This window comes from Zeus faber (assembly GCF_960531495.2).
Source record: "Zeus faber genome assembly, chromosome: 11".
NCBI lineage: Eukaryota > Metazoa > Chordata > Actinopteri > Zeiformes > Zeidae > Zeus > Zeus faber.
This window is the reverse complement of record NC_137205.1, coordinates 18,134,076-18,149,807: the sequence shown is the minus strand read 5'-3', so window position 1 is coordinate 18,149,807 and position 15,732 is coordinate 18,134,076. Positions and strand designations below refer to the sequence as shown.

Here is a 15,732-nt window from a genome sequence, read left to right as displayed (position 1 = left end):
TCCAGTCTGGAATAAGGAGATTATCCAGACGCACCCACGCCCTCACCTCCACCCTGACCCTTCCCCCGAGATTTGAACACGCTCGGCTGATAAACTCATGCGTCCCGCGGAGAAAATTGAAAAAACAGACAAGACAAAAAAAGAAAAAACAACAGCAGTAACAAGGAACAACAATTAAAAAATAAAATAATTTATTTCAGAGAATTATCATGATCATGTCCATAATTGTTTCTTTAGGATATTTACAGCATCAACGCTAGAAAAAAGAAGAAAAAAAAAAAAAAAACAGAACAAAAGAAAAACAAACAGGCAATACTGTATCAGATAATAGGCAGAGTGGCTTAATCCACCTTCGGCCTTACTCGCATTTATCCCGTTTAACCTTTTTAGAGAAAACATATTGATGAATGTAAACAAATAAACAAAAACAAACAAAAAAAAAAGAATAAAACCCCAAACAAAGTTCTGTTTTTATCAATGCCGTAGTATAAAATGTGTTGACACTTAAAATCTCACACGTTGTTCTCGTTGCTGCATTCCACACACAACTTGATATGGGTGATCTTTATATACAATGTCTGTGTCCACGGGGGGGCCGATTTGAAACCATGCACCTCTCTCACTGCGGGGGAGAAACCCACGAAATCAGCCTTCCGCATAGACACAGATATGTGTGATAAAAAAAAAAAGGCATTTTCTATTAACCCTTCCCAAGAAACACAGCAAAGTTTATGGATAATAATAAACACCATCGTTCCCCGCCCCCGCTTTGGAATCTCCACCGTTAGTGATCCATCGCCTCGCGACTCCCGCCGTTTTTCTTCAAGAAAACAAAACCTTTTTGTTTTTCCCCTTCAAAAAAACCCCAAAAAAAACAAACAAAAAAAACCCAAAACCTTAGCGTGACATTACCTAGACACCCAAGGAAGTGTTACGTTGCTGCTTTATAAAGTAAATATACTTTGAACACACATGCAGCAGTCCACAGCAGCGGGCCTCAGGCGGCGGGCCGACGGCCGTTCGGAAAATCAACAAAGCGTTTCGGCCCAACTCCAGCGATTCACCGACGCGGTCGGCGCAAACTCGTCCCCGGTATCCGAAAGTTACAGTCAAATTCGAAAGTTCTCCGCGCGCACCTTTCGCGGGGCCACCACAAAGTGTGATTTGGACCAAGAGCACTTGTGTCAAGCTCCTGAATAACATATATGGAAAATGTGTCACGCATGAGGAGCTCCGTCTGATCGGTACCAGCAGCACAGTCAACACATTCCCACACGACGAGCAAGGTGCCACAATGCTTTAATGTGATTCATAAACATCGTCACGAGAAGGAACAGCAGCGTTCCGCTTGATACAAATGTCCGATAAACAATATGGGACGAATACAAACACGGATGCGGTTTGAACAATAATTAGGCAGCGTGACAAGGTTGAAGGCAGTGCTCGTCCTGCAGCGCCCCCCCGGGGGGGCCGAAAAGTGACTTTTTTTCCCCGTGCCGTCCTGGGAGTCTGTCTCTCTCTCTCTGTCTCTCTCTCTCTCTCGACTGGTGTGTCCTTCGCTTTCGGTCTCGGATTTCCATTTTGGTCAGTTTTTACTCGCCCCCCTCCCCTCCCCGGTGTTCAGCTACAGCTAGCACAGTGATCCACAGTTCTTTTGCTCATTTCTGCTGTAAAGCTGTGGTCTTGAATACACAATACTTTAGTTTTAAAACAAGGATTTTTCTTTTTTTTTTTTTTGTTTCAGAATCTCAGATTCTCCCCCCCCCCCTTGTTTACATAGATATTTGAAAATGAATAAAAATTTGCAAAAGCAACGAAAATACATGATTTGAAATGATTGTCTTTTTTTCTCTCCGGATTTACCCAATTGCACATGTATGTACACACCCACACGCGCACACATGCAATAGCACACACCCCCACCCACCCACTCACACGCACACCCACGCGCACGCACACACACACACACACACACACACACACACACACACACACACACACACACACACACACACACACACACACACACACACACACACACACACACACACACACACACACACAACACACCGAACACACACATGACAGAGGGTAAAATACTATTTAATACTTTTTCATTATGCAATGTGGCTGCATTACCCCTGTCAGTGAAATTAAATAAATAAAAAAACAATAAAAAACAAAAAGTACAAACAAACCGACCACCACGGACAAAATGAGAGCGCTGTCCTCAGGGTGCTGGGATTGTTATTATCATTGGAAATGGAGCTGAGTGTCAAACGAAAGAGGAGAAGCCCGCGGTAGGTGCCTGGGAGGCGCAGCCCAGGCTGCTGGGGGGCCGGTACAGGGTGCCATGCTGGCTGGGGGGCTCGGATGACAGCAGGGACGGGGTGGGAGTCCGACTGCCCTTGGGGCGGAACAGGGTGCCCTGGCCGGGGCCCTGGGGGACCTGGGGAACTTGGGGGACCTGGGGCTGGGGCGAGGGGGCGCTCTGGGGCAGCAGCGGGGGCAGGGGGGGCAGGGGCGGCGGGTGCTGCCGGGGCTCCTGCTCCACCAGGGCGTCGGGCTGGGCGTAGCCGTACGCCGGCGGGCGGGACACGCCCTTCTGCTGCCGCCGCCACGAGTTGTAGTAGGTGGGGTCGCTGATGTAGTGGTTGACGAAAGAGTGCGTCTTCTGTCGACTCTGGTCCATCTCATACTCGCTGTCGCTGCCCTGGGGGAGCGATAACAGAAGTCAATGTCAGTTTTACTCCACTTACAGTACAAATAACCTGACACGGAATGACTCGAGTAAAAGTGAAAGTACTACATTGACGTTTCTACTCAAGCAAAGGTATACGTTTATGAGCAAAGTATATAAGTACTTGAGTAAAAGTACTTATATATCCATTGCCCTAATATAGAAGGGGATATACAGCATAAAGTTCTCCTGTACCTTTTTTTTTTTCTGCAGATGCATATTCTGATTTCCCCAAAAATTGCAGAGGACATAGTTAAAATACTATAAATATAAATCCAGATTTCTTTATAAAACTAAAGTAACACAAGTAAGAAATGCAGTGGGGTAAAACAAATATTCGCTTTGAAATGTAGTGGAGTCGAAAGTCGAATATGTCTCCAAAACTGAATGCGCTTAAGTCAGTAGAGATATTTAAAAAAAAAAAGTACTCGCACTGTATTACCTTTTTTTTTTTTTTTACCACTGGAGACAGGGTTTGCCTAAACAATATCGGTGCAATAACTCTCACAGCATTGGGAGAAGTGTTGAAAAAGATCTACAGTTTTGGGGACTGCACAATAAACTGAATGGGATTAATACAACTTCATACAGTAGATTCAGTACAAACTACAAAGCTCGGGGCGTGTACTGTAGTATAACCATGTAGAGTGGAATAGTAAATGTTTGGGCCCACCAGGTCAAAAACGCATCTCATGAAGGAATTTCTATGTCAACAGAAGCTGACCTGACCTCTTAACCCTATTGACCGTAAGAAATCGAATAATTAAAAAAACAATAATAATAATAATTCTAATCCAGATATTGCTTTTAATTTTGAAGAAAGGCGTCACATTTGACTGAATAGGGTCTGGAGTTCGGGTCAGCCTCCGTCCACTCGGGCATTCTCCGCGACGTGCGTTTGACCCGTTGCGCGGCGCACTTTGCCTTCCAGACCGGAGTCTCAACTGGTGATCTAGTAAACACAACACAGGATTCTACGGGGTCCACGGTCACATCTAGGACGGATATCACATGAGAAGCTCACCCGCAGCCCCGGGGAGCACAGAGCAGATAAGAATACACGAGTGTATCCTGGAAATTGGACAAAGACAGCGTTTTCATTATGAGAGGCTTGTTTACGTTGCAATTATGGTACGATCCCTCCCATTACCGGTTTAATGATTACGCCGCATCACTCCCAATAACGATTCTCTCGGCTGGAGCTGATCGCATTTATTGTTTTCTCCCCTCGCACCACGGTACGGCGGCAGCGGCGGCGGCACTCCACATGAGAAAGTGACATCAGGTTTTTTAACTCTGCAAGCCGATCATGTCCCTGAATATGCCTACAGCTCGACAGATGTTGAGGCACAGAGGGCCCATTTATTTGCACAAGTGGCAGGCAAACAGTCCGAGGCGGCGCGGGGGTGAAGAATAATCGTGTTTCGGGAGTTCCCGGGAGAGCGGTGTTTGTTCAGACTCGGTCGGAACAACGTTTTGTGTGTGTGTGTGTGTGTGTGTGTGTGGGGGGGGGGGGTGTGTGCGCGTGTTTGTATGTGCAGGTACTTGGTAAATAACTCCGGGAGAACTACATTATGTCTTTCAGCAGATGTTTTCATCCAAAGCGATATACGTTCCAAAACAGACCGCTGCCCTGTGTTTATACACCGAAGGGCTTGAGCAGCCATTTTCACGTCTCAGTCCCAGGAAAGTTCAACAGCTTGAGAAAATCACAAGGAAATTATTTTTAATTGATGCACTTTACTGTATTTAAAAAGGCCACACATATTTTGAGTGTGACTCAAAAATGGCTGTCTGCTAGTTTCTGTAAAACAACCTGAGACGTATCTTAGCACAATGCTTTTATACAAATATGAGAGAATTGTAGGTAATCTACCAATCTTTGGTGTTTTCCTCCAAAACAAGCGATTTTCTCTAAAACTGCAAAAGCCGTCATCTTAAGTGTCACAAAATTAGGCAGGTCACCCAATTAGCCGTAACACCGCGAAACAAGAAAGTGTCACAGCAATGAACAAGGGGCCAGCAAACAGCAAATTTAGCAAAAAACAAAAACAAAATGTATTTTATTTTTTATAATTACTCGAATTGGCAAAGTCAGACTGCGGGCGGCTCCGCGTTCGCTTTTTCATGAAAAGTGGAGTGTTTTTTGTTTTTTTTTGCACGGAATGCAAAACTATGAATTTTTGCCCTTTCACTCGCATTGAATTCCTGATGGGAGTACGGCGCGTCCAGGTTGGTCAAAAAGCTGAACTCCCGCAGGAACGAAATAGCTGGGCGCTACGTGAGGGGTGAGGATACAGCAGGGATGAACCTCAAAAGATCTGAACCATTCCAAGTCTTTCAGTAAATACGGGCTCTTATAGCGTGCGCCAGATTCAAGATGTGTGCCACCCTTTGATCACCGTCCTGTTAATTCATACAGCTCGTGCGCTACTGGAATGGAACGATTCTTTGAATTTGTACCGACGTCTTTTGAAATTCTATTGGTGTGTCCCTGCCACAAGCGGGTGGCGTGGTGCGGGGTTGAGAAGTCCGTGCCAAAGTGGGGGTCTCAGAATTGGAGGGTGTTTATCGATTTCTCAACCTTTCACCTCCACACACTGAGCCGGACAGGTCAGTATCCACCGGGGCCCCTCATCTCGCCCGGGGCCCAGGGGAGCCTGATCCCAGCCACCCGGATTCACAGAACGTTTCAACGCAACACAGGGCCGCGTTAGGGACAATTATATTATATGGGAATCCGCACCCCAGACTTCTTTCCCAAGGGGGAAATCAGGCACAGAGAGAAATCCCAAGATATGCCCAAGAATGTCAGTCACCGCTGGCAGGCTTGTGTCGACGAGCGATTCATTTTAGACAAATTTCACTCCATCTTTCAGAGTGTCATCGATCTTCTTAAAAGTGCCACTCCATAACTTTGGCAGCTAAGTGTTTTTTTTTTTTTTTTGTCATATAAAGAGAAAACAGGGACATGAGTACTCTTGAGAAATCTACTTCTCCCGGCGGAGAGGTATTGATGAGATAAAACAACGGCAGAAGGGTTTTCCCTCGGTGGAGAGAAAGTCACCGGGAGGTTAAACGACGGCAAAGAAAAGTATGTTTGAAAAAGATTCTCACTTTACTCTGGAGGACGATGTCACATTGAGAAATTCAAAACTTTGCCTTTTTTTTTTTTTTTTTTCCCCCCTCATTAAAATTTCCTTTTCGTCACTTTCAGCTCATTGCGCATTGCAGACCCAGAGAGGGGAGCCGGGCTCCAGGCGGATACCTGGGAGTCAGAGATCTCCGAGGGCTTCTCCGTCAGGCTGCTGCTCTCTGCCGGGATCAGGTCGTTATACTTGGTGCTGACGTCCTCATCCGAGTAGTGCAGGCTGCCGGGGCTCGGCCGTGGCGGAGACCTGTGGCGACGGGGGAGGAAGAGGGAAAGGGTGTGTGTGAGAAAGAGATAGAGATCGAGAGCGAGAGCAGGAAGCCATGAAGGACAAAAGTGCGCATGGTTGGGAATAAAGGAGAGGAAAAACCTTTCCTTTTTTTGTACCTGACGTAAGTGATAATGTGCAGTCGGTCGGTCGTGATCGCAAAATAAGCCCCCGTCAGAGTGATACGAGACCTGGTCGCCCCGTTGGAGTTGTTTAGCGATAATGACAGATTGGCCGCACATTATCCCTCTGATAACCAATTTACTGCTATTAATGTGAAATTGGACATGTCCACATTCATCTTTTCAATTCTCCATCCTAGTTTCCCTGTAGCGTCACAAGACGTCCCCATTATCTTCTGTCAGAGTTAGGATGTGAATCCAAGCGGAGAAGTGGCTGCCCGCGATAACGGTCAATACGAAGAGCCCGCGGTCATTATTCAGAAATAACTGACCGCCGATTTCCACTGCCGACGGATCACAATCAATTATGCGACAGAGCAGTGTAATAAATAATAGAAAATAGATATTTTTCGAAGCCTCTCCCTTTGGAGAGCCCTCGAGCACAAATTCAAAAGCTGGATTTGCCCTGTGACTGACACCTGACGGTCTGAGACTAATTGAACGGCTGCAAGGCAGCTCCCCGGCTTCAGCCGCCGGAGGCTCATCGGGATTAATATGCACATGCTCGGCGCGTACTCATCGATTCAAATGATCCCGGAGATAGCCGGGTCCAGAGGGAGCAGGACAACAACAATGGGATGGATTAGCTGTGCATTCTGACTAGCCACCGGTACATACGGTGGGAGCCTGTAATTGGCCTTATTCTCTTGCTCTTTTCCTGTGATCTTTGCAAAGTCTGGGTTGGACTCCACCGGGGCGGGTGGGGGGCGGGTGCGGGTGCGGGTGAATTCTCCATCTGTTCACTAAACTGTCATAAGACACACACGCACGATCCTGTCGGAGAGCAATCTGCCGTGATGATTAAAGTTGAATGAATCAGCGGATTCAGTCAGGAGATTCAAATCCAATGTGGAATAACTGCATAACGAAGCAAGGCCTCGAGCGGAGCGGAGCCAGGTATTCTAAATTCCTTCCTATGAGCAAACGTTGAGTAAAATGACCCACAGCTTGCTTTAGTCATTAATTCTAAATATATCGGTAGAAAGCAACATCTGCCTATTACTCTTTTTTTTTTTTTTTCCTCGTCCTCTCCAATAATGACGATGGCTGCAGTGGCAGCTGCCAAGGTGGATGGATCTGCGTGCTCAAACTCACCAATGAGAATAGATTGGGCAACTGGATCCAGCAAGAACAGACAGAAATAATCACGAAAATGTTCAAATGATCCAAAGTGGGGAACTGCGCGTGGGGGCGACATTACACATCCTGCAAAAAGTATAATAGCGTAATATTAAAGCGCCACGCAGATCACTGAAACTTTTGAGGTGAAACTATTTATCAACCACTTTGGATAAAAAACACACACACGCGTTTAATTGTCTGGAGATGAAGGTCAAGAAGAAATTGCTCAGAATACACAAATTTCTCCGTGGCCATGAGCGCCGCCGCCACCGCCACCACAAGGGACATTAGTTAAAGGGAAGGAAGGGAAGGGGGGAGGGCCGCTGTGATAAAATATCTGCTTGACATTCAGAACGGGAGTTCAAACGGGCGTAAAAACGATGGGGGCCAGAAGCGCGTGAGAGTTGGGGGGCGAGGGCGAGGAAGCGATGCCTCTTAAGCGCTACCCATCAAATTCCAAAAGGCTGCCAGTGACCCTTGAATTATTTAACAGCACCGTATTTCGCTTTCCCCTTGCCTTATCATTCCCGCTCGCTCCTCTGCGCCGGCCCCCCACCCTCCCCGCCCTTTCATCCGCCTCAAGGAAGGACCTCCCACTCTTCCTCCTCAGGCCACAGATCATTAGCAAGGAGTTCTCCACCGGATTGGAGCCCTTCAAAGCGATGGAGCATCTCATGGTCCTTTGATCCCCTCCTCGGCCTCATTGGTGAGGGAGAAGTCAGAACAAACTCCGCTCCCCCCTGCCCTCGCTGCGCCCCATCATGCACATTCCCCCGTAATGGCTACACTAATGGCTACGCTTGCAATGCCGATCCCTTATTTTTTGGCCACCGCAGGAAGCAGACTCTAATCGACATCCCTCCGACCCCGGGCTGCATGAAGCGACTGCATTGCCAAAGTTAACGAGAGTTGCAGTTACTTGCGTCACGGGGCGGCGAGCGTGTAATATCTCGGGCATTCAGTAAATATGTTGCGATAACCTTTTACCCCCAATGAAAAACCAATTGGAAATCTAATGCGTCTAATCTAATACGCACACACGTCGGAAAAGGGGCGTGTCATGGTTCCAGTGTGATTGGGAAAAAAACAGTGGAGGAGACAGCAGCTTGGGGCAACCGACTTGGGGCGATGCTGGAGTGACTCGGAGCCCGGCTGGGGGCGCGGGGGTTCTCTGCTGTGATCCCCCACGGTGCGATCCCACCACTCACAACATTTCACGGTTCCCCATGTGGGGAAAAAAGTCAATAACTTCTGGTTGTAATTTTGGATTCTAAACGGGATATGAAATGAATACTGCATGGATTTCCTGTCTATTTCTGTGCCAACGTCCGGAATTTCAATGCGCGTCGCATCGCGCGGGTAAAGGGGCCAAAATAAGCGGGTGAACCTGGGTGTCCTGATCACATCAGAGCCGATTGGAGGGGGAGCCGATTAAAACCAGGGTGTATCGCCGGGTCAATTGTCTCGGGACTGAGACCCAGGTTTTTCCTTCCCCTCTGGTGACAAATGCAGGATCTTAGCGGGTGTTACCGGGTTTTCGGTGCAGTGGGAAAGGGGTGTAACAATAAACTGATGAATTTCAGTAATATTTGCCACATTTATGTCTTTAAAAGTCATAGAACACATTTCGAAATACAGAGTGCCTATCAATACTCTGTAAATGTATGCTGCATGGAGCTGAGATAAGACGAGAGAAGAACGTGACCTCACGTTCTTTCAACTAATTTGATGGCGGATTAACTGACTTGAACCACAAGGCAACATGGCTCAAAAAACACTGAAATCGTGATTTGCTGAAATTGATGCAATTATGTGGCGGAACAGGTTCCCAGAATACAATTATGTGGAAGTAACAACCAAAACTCCAACTCAGTTCAGTGGTAATTCAATGGACTGGCTCTGTCTAATCTTTTGTCGCGGGTCAGTGCTCTGACATTGTGACCGTTTCCTCCGCTTCCCATGCCGTAATATTTGTGGAATCCGTCTTATCTACTGTTTACCTTTAGCTTGGCTAAAGAGTCAGACTGCCAAAGTTCTGTTTCGCTGGAGGACCCCGACCCCGCCTTGCACAACGCCAATGCTTTCATATTGAGATTGCTCCGAAAGTGCAGCGCGACAGAATGAATTCCGGGCCAGGAGCCAGTTTGAAATTGCCCGCTCTGACCAATGAGCACCCTCCGTCTGTGATGGACGAACAAAAGAACTCATGCACAAACCCATGAATGCTAACAGGCCGGGCATTGTCTTTCCCTCTCCCGCATAAATTGTGGCTTTGCACAAACAGAATCAAAATATCAAGAAAGAGAGCGGATAGAGGCATACATTATAGCAGCTTGACTCCCGGAGAATTGGCACGCTCTCTCATGAATGACAGAGCACTCTAAAAAGGGACCTGGGGGCTAGAAAAACAAGCAAACAACGCTACAACAAATAACGAGACACCACCCGAAGAAAATTAAACAAGGGAAATCTAGTCGTGAATAACATGTCTGGGAAAACCCAGACGATTTTCTTTTAATTCAGGGAAATGATTGATCTAACACGTGTCTGATCAGGGATGACGACGGCGGATGATTGATTGGGAGGCTGTTTGCGACGGCAGCTGACCTTGTGTAGATGCCGTTCTTGCGGCAAAATGAGTTTTTGACGGACAGGCGTCTATTGTTGAGCTCCAGGGTGGGGAAGCGTCCCTCGTCCAGACGCACCATCTCCCCGTGGGACAGGGGCAGCGCGGTGCAGCTGGAGTGGTTGCCTGCGCAGGGGTGGGAAGACAACACTGTCTGTAGGTTAGTTTCCGAATGGCAAACAAACACTCGACCGACTCAGCTTAGTTATTGTCCTTCCCCTATAAGTGATTGTTTCCCTTCTAAAATTCCAAATTTTGTACCACCCATCGCACAAGCATGTACATACAAATATACTGCTCTTCCGGTTTACATGTGGTGGTGTCGAATTTGGACGCACAGATGAGAAGCTCCACTGACCCCTTTTTCACCTGGATAGTTAGTGTGATCTCACCCATGCTGGGCCTAGGGGCCCAACATTCTGTAGTGGCCCCTGGTAAAACAAACAGTTTTTCGGGTGGGGGTTGGTTCACCACGGCTGGGAAAGTTGGGGGCACGGCGGGGGTGAAAGAGCCCAAGAAGCTCTCTTTGTCTCGCCCGGACAAACATGGACCCTGTCTGTCTGTCATCGGGTCTGGCCAAACCCCAGACCGGTGACCCTGGAGACCCAAGCGGCAGACTAAACGCTGACCAAGCCAAGCGGGTGGAGGTCCAAACCCCTGACTTGACCCCCACCCCCCCCCCGTTCTCAGTTCTCTCTGTCCTCACTCTCTCCTGGGCCCCGCTGCCGGGTGACTACACCCTTTATGCTCGGTTCAGGCTAACCCTGTGTGACTGGCTTGTCAATCAAACGAGCACGCCAAGGTATTGATAAAAACAAGGTAGACCGGTGTTGACTCGCTCCCCACACCTCACGTTGTCACACTGATTTGAGGAGCGAGTGGATTTGGGGCTTTGTATTACACAGTGCAGAGAGCAGTCAACCGTAATCAGCACCAAGTACCGGGTGATTCAGCAACCCCTCCGCTGTAGGCTGCCGTAGCTGTGTGGTGTACACATAAGTGGGGGCATTAGGAGTGCCCATTCAACGTCCGCCAAATGACTTAATGCCCTTTCACCTGAACGATTCGAAGCATTGACAGTCCATTGGAAAATTGTGATTTTCTTTGCGCTACTGTATCATTAAATTGAGTCATAGTGGGGCGACGGCAGCTTTTCCGAGCCTTTCAGGCGACAACGTTGCGGCTCGACGTTTCTCCTACCTGAGTCGGCTTTCTTGGTGTACTTTTTGCTCTGGCCTCGGATGATGAGGATGAAGACCAGGAGGAGGATGAAGATGAGGCCCACCAAGGCGATGACCACGAGGAACCACCATTCCTCGTAAAACGGAGACACTTTCTGGGCTGCATGGAGCGCAAACGACACGCGGACACATTCAGCGGGGGCGGGGTCAGGGAGAAGAAAAACCCTGATTTGGGACATCGTCGCGCCATCTGCTGAAGTAAACAATGTCACCTACCCGAGATGGAAGGGGAAGGCGCGCTGGGGGAGCCGTAGCCGTAATCGTTGACCCCGATAACGCGGAAGCTGTACGTGACACCTTCTCTGAGCATCTCCAGATTGAGGGTGTACGATGTCACCTCCTTCGGAATGTCTTTGATCAGAATGTCCCACAGTCCTTCATCTAGGAGGTCGAGAGACAATTATTCAATCTCCATTTGCAGGAAAGTCCCCCGGTCAAGATGAGAAACCCGACGGTTATCTGTACACCGGCGGCTCACCAGACGGTCTGGCTTCGATGACGTAGCGCGTGATGGGCGCTCGCCCTGGATCTCCACTCGTCCAGTGCAGCGTGAGCGCGGAGCCGTGGCGAGAGATGAAGGGTTCTCCGGGAGGTCCCGGAGATCCTGAGGAAGGATAAAAGAACAAACAAAAAAACAAAACGTTGTTGCCCTATGAAACTCCCCGTGACTGAAAGGCTATTCAGTCAAAAACGCAAATACGCAACAATTATGATGGAAAAGCCCCACCTTCTCCAGGCCCGGTGGTGATGTTGGCCTCCACCTCAGGGCCGTAAGTGAGGGTTTTGGCCCGAATGCGGAAGTTGTAAGTGACCCCGTCTGCCAGGTCTTTGATCTTCATCCACAGGGGGGCGCTGCCCTTCACATCTACTGTCACTATCTTACTGACACCTGGAGTGCGAGGAGAGGCGTCTGTACAGGAAACACTAAGACTCTAGATGCTGCTTCTACAAGCGACAGGCAGGCACACAAGCATTGAAGCCCCGAACAGGGGCTTGATTCATAGCAAAGCTTTTACATTACAATGTTTAGTAGAGGTTCTCAACCCCACATCACGGGACATTTCTAAGGCTGTTTATATTGGATTGATACATATTTAGAGAATAGAGAGGTTAAATGTTTAAAATATATAACCATTCTATGCTAAATATCTAGAATAAATGTAGTCCGAGTGATACTCAAATTCACATCAAACAGCTGACTCATCATCAATCTGTTTTCTTATTGGCCTCAATGTGAAGTATGTACTCGATTAAATAATTATTAATCATCCGTTAAATTACATTTAAAAAACGCATTAAATTAGTGGTGCTGGCTCCAGAATAACAATAGAAATGACTCTTGCTGGTGAGAATTGCCGCTGCTAAAAATGTGTGCCAAGAAAGGTTGAGAACCTCTAGTTTACTACAAGAATTGAACGATGCCCAACCGGCAAGGACGGTCAAGTGCAAATGCAATGTAGAAGATCGTAAGGCGCATGGCTACGCAAATAATCTGCACACTGTATGGCCTGGCGGCTATTTCTTTTTCATAACTTCTCTGTTGACTTAATGCTGTAAATATGTGGATCAAATGGCTTGCTGCACAGCCGAACATCATTTTCGAGGAGAGATCACGGCCTCCCAGAAAGATTGTCCATATCCTTGCCCTGTCTGCTACGGCTCAATCATCTGTTCACTCCTTGGCCATTAGCGGGTCACCACGGGAACAGAGCGAACCTCTAATAAGCATCCCCCCCCCCCCTCTGCTCCCAATTACTTAAGAATCTTGTTTGGTCAGCCCCGCTTAACCAGTGTTTATCCACCCTTCACTCCTTGAGAGAGAGAGAGAGAGAGAGAGAGAGAGAGAGAGAGAGAGAGGGGAACTTGTCAAACATCGGGTGGGGGTGCTTCCACCGCAGAAAGCCTTTCCTCATTCATGCCATACGTTTCCACAGGCTACCGAAACCCCATCTGCAACAGATTAGTGCGCTTGCTTAACCGGCGTGTTAGTGAGGGGAGAGAAGCGGGGCTAGGTGTTGTGTAGAATCACCGCCGGAAAAGCCGGCCGAGGGACGTCCGGGCGCGGCTGCGGACGGAGCTTCTCACCATCGACCGGCGTGCAGGGCTCGTAGACCAGGCGGTAGCCTTCGATGATGCCGTTGGCCTGCTTGGGCTCGCCCCAGGACACGTTGACGGACGTGGTGGTCAGCTCGCTGAAGTGGATGAAGCTGGGAGCGCTGGGGGCTGTCGGGGGACCGGGACGACAAAACAAAACGAGGGAGGGAGAAGAGCGGGGGTCGTGACACTCAGTTTTTCAGGGGGGGACGCAAAAGCCCAACCGAGTCAGCGCTCATTAGGTATCCGCCGGCCCGGTTGCAAACCCGCCGCGATCCACTTGGTTTACGCGTCCTCTGCCAGTCTGACAAACCGCGGAGAACTGATTAGGGCGAGAGTCACGGAAACACCTTCGCTCGATCCGACTTCACTTGAGGTAACGTAACGGCTGCCAGACCGGCACCGTTAAAAAAAAAAAAAAAACATCTGGTGGAACTATATTAGTGAAATTTACTGAGGGGCTGCTTGAAATGTGCCCGTCTGAATTTGACACGTATCTAATGTGTACTCAGAACTCGTTAAGTCATCGCAGGATCTCGCTTTGTTTACAGCGACGCCTTTGCAGGAGCAAATCCCATGTGTGGGAACTTAATGCTGCCGTAAAACTAAACAGTTTTTTTTGTTTTTTTTCGTTTTTTTCCTCCTTATCTGTCACTTTCAGTATTTAATACATATCTCCGTCTGCCACTGAGGCAGCAAAGTCTGACGCTTTGTACACAAAAAGGGGGGCACAATCGCTCCGCGACCTTGAGCGCGAGCTTTGAGAATTCCGCCTGCTGACCCAACCCGGACCCGGCTTAGTGTCAGGACTTAGCCACAATTCTGCATAAAATTCACAAAAGCTTGTGTTGGCTTACGTCCCGGTGCCCTGCGGTGCGGAGAGCCAAAAAAACCTCCCCGCCCGTGTCTTTTTTTTCTCACTTCTCAGCACTTTGTACCCCGCGCCAATGTCAAAGCCTTCAAGGGGGTGGAATAGACGAGCGGCATTTACACTGTAAACCATTTGTGCTCTGAAACCTTGGAGGTGGGAGGGGGAGGGAGGAGGACTGGTGGTAGTTGGTGAACACAGACGTCTTTGTGCAGTCGCAGCCGAGGAGCTAACCCACATGTGCCGTCTTTCTCCCTCGCTTTTACAGTCGCTTCCTCCTCCCCTGTCATTAGATTTCCACCCCTGCAGTGCCGCCTCAGACGGCGTGCCAAGATCACTCGTGCTCCACACAGCGCCCCGGTTGCTTTTGAACACTTTTGATATTGTTTAAATGGCCTATTTTCCGATGAATAGGAAAAAAAGGTGCTGGAGTGAGGAGAACAAGGCTTTTATTTTGCATTGAAGGTAGATGTGGTGCCTCTGTTGGAGCAAGGCTTCTCCCCATACATGAAAAAGATCGCGTGTGATTAAACAAGAAACCAACCTTGGGCCGGAACTTTATACTCGCGCTTGAATTAAAAAGAAAAAAAAAAAAAAAAAAAAAAAAGTGAGAATATACACAAAATGAAGCACATTAAAGTGTGTGGGATAGGAAGGGGAAGGAGGAGCGCGGCGTCAGGTTGAGGTCACATGAGTTTCCTGGGCCTTCCAGCGCCTCCACCCGGTCTCCGCTCCTGCCCTGCCGTACCTGCTTGCTGAGTGCGCCCTCTGGTGGCCAGGGAGCGGGGGCCGTCCCCGGCCGCGTTGAAGGAGGCCACGCTGATCATATAGGTGGTGTAGCCCGTCAGGTTCTTCAGCTTCACCCCCAGCTCGGGCAGGAAGAGCGTCCGCAGGCGCTCCGTCTCGTTCTGGAGCTGAAACTCCCAGAAATAGATCTACAGACGGGAGGAAAGCGGCCGTCATACAAGATTCATATAAGGAAGATGCGATGTGATGCAACCCACATTGTTTTGCAGTAACACCCCCACAGGGGGAATGATGAGCTTATACCTTATAGCCCTGGATGTCACCGTTCTGAGCGTCCAGCGGAGGCGGGTCCCACGTGACATCGAGCTGCGTGGCCATTGACGACTGGATGACGACGTTTTGCGGCGGGGCTGTTGGAACTGAACCATAAAGTTAAAAGATTCAACCATTGCTTTAATATAGTGCAAACAACCAAATTAATATCAATATAAGTTATAACCTCTGTCAAAACCGTTGATAGACATATTATTATTTTTATTATATAAATATTGTTTCGATTATCTATATATATTAATTTTTTATGTATTATTTAGTATATATAATTGTTTTTATATATAATATATATTTAATTAGTTATTACTTATAAATATATACTACTTGGGTAAAATTCATTATAACATTTGAATTAATCTA

At 48.2% G+C, this 15,732-nt stretch overlaps 1 protein-coding gene across 1 annotated transcript in view; it reads right to left on the bottom strand.

The window, feature by feature from the left end:
- Positions 1-2,275: 2,275 nt before the first annotated feature.
- The window catches only part of LOC307237507 (protein sidekick-2-like), a gene marked incomplete at its 3' end in the record, with an annotated part of 107,489 nt that continues 94,032 nt past the window's right edge, over positions 2,276-15,732 (bottom strand). The window contains exons 36-45 of the mRNA XM_080010229.1: positions 15,343-15,458; positions 15,041-15,227; positions 13,416-13,553; positions 12,058-12,219; positions 11,809-11,934; positions 11,547-11,711; positions 11,290-11,430; positions 10,071-10,215; positions 6,009-6,138; positions 2,276-2,713 (exon numbers count right to left, since the gene is read on the bottom strand). Of these exons, the coding sequence (XP_079866355.1) occupies positions 2,276-2,713; positions 6,009-6,138; positions 10,071-10,215; positions 11,290-11,430; positions 11,547-11,711; positions 11,809-11,934; positions 12,058-12,219; positions 13,416-13,553; positions 15,041-15,227; positions 15,343-15,458 (1,748 nt within the window). The remainder of the gene's footprint in view (positions 2,714-6,008; positions 6,139-10,070; positions 10,216-11,289; positions 11,431-11,546; positions 11,712-11,808; positions 11,935-12,057; positions 12,220-13,415; positions 13,554-15,040; positions 15,228-15,342; positions 15,459-15,732) is intronic.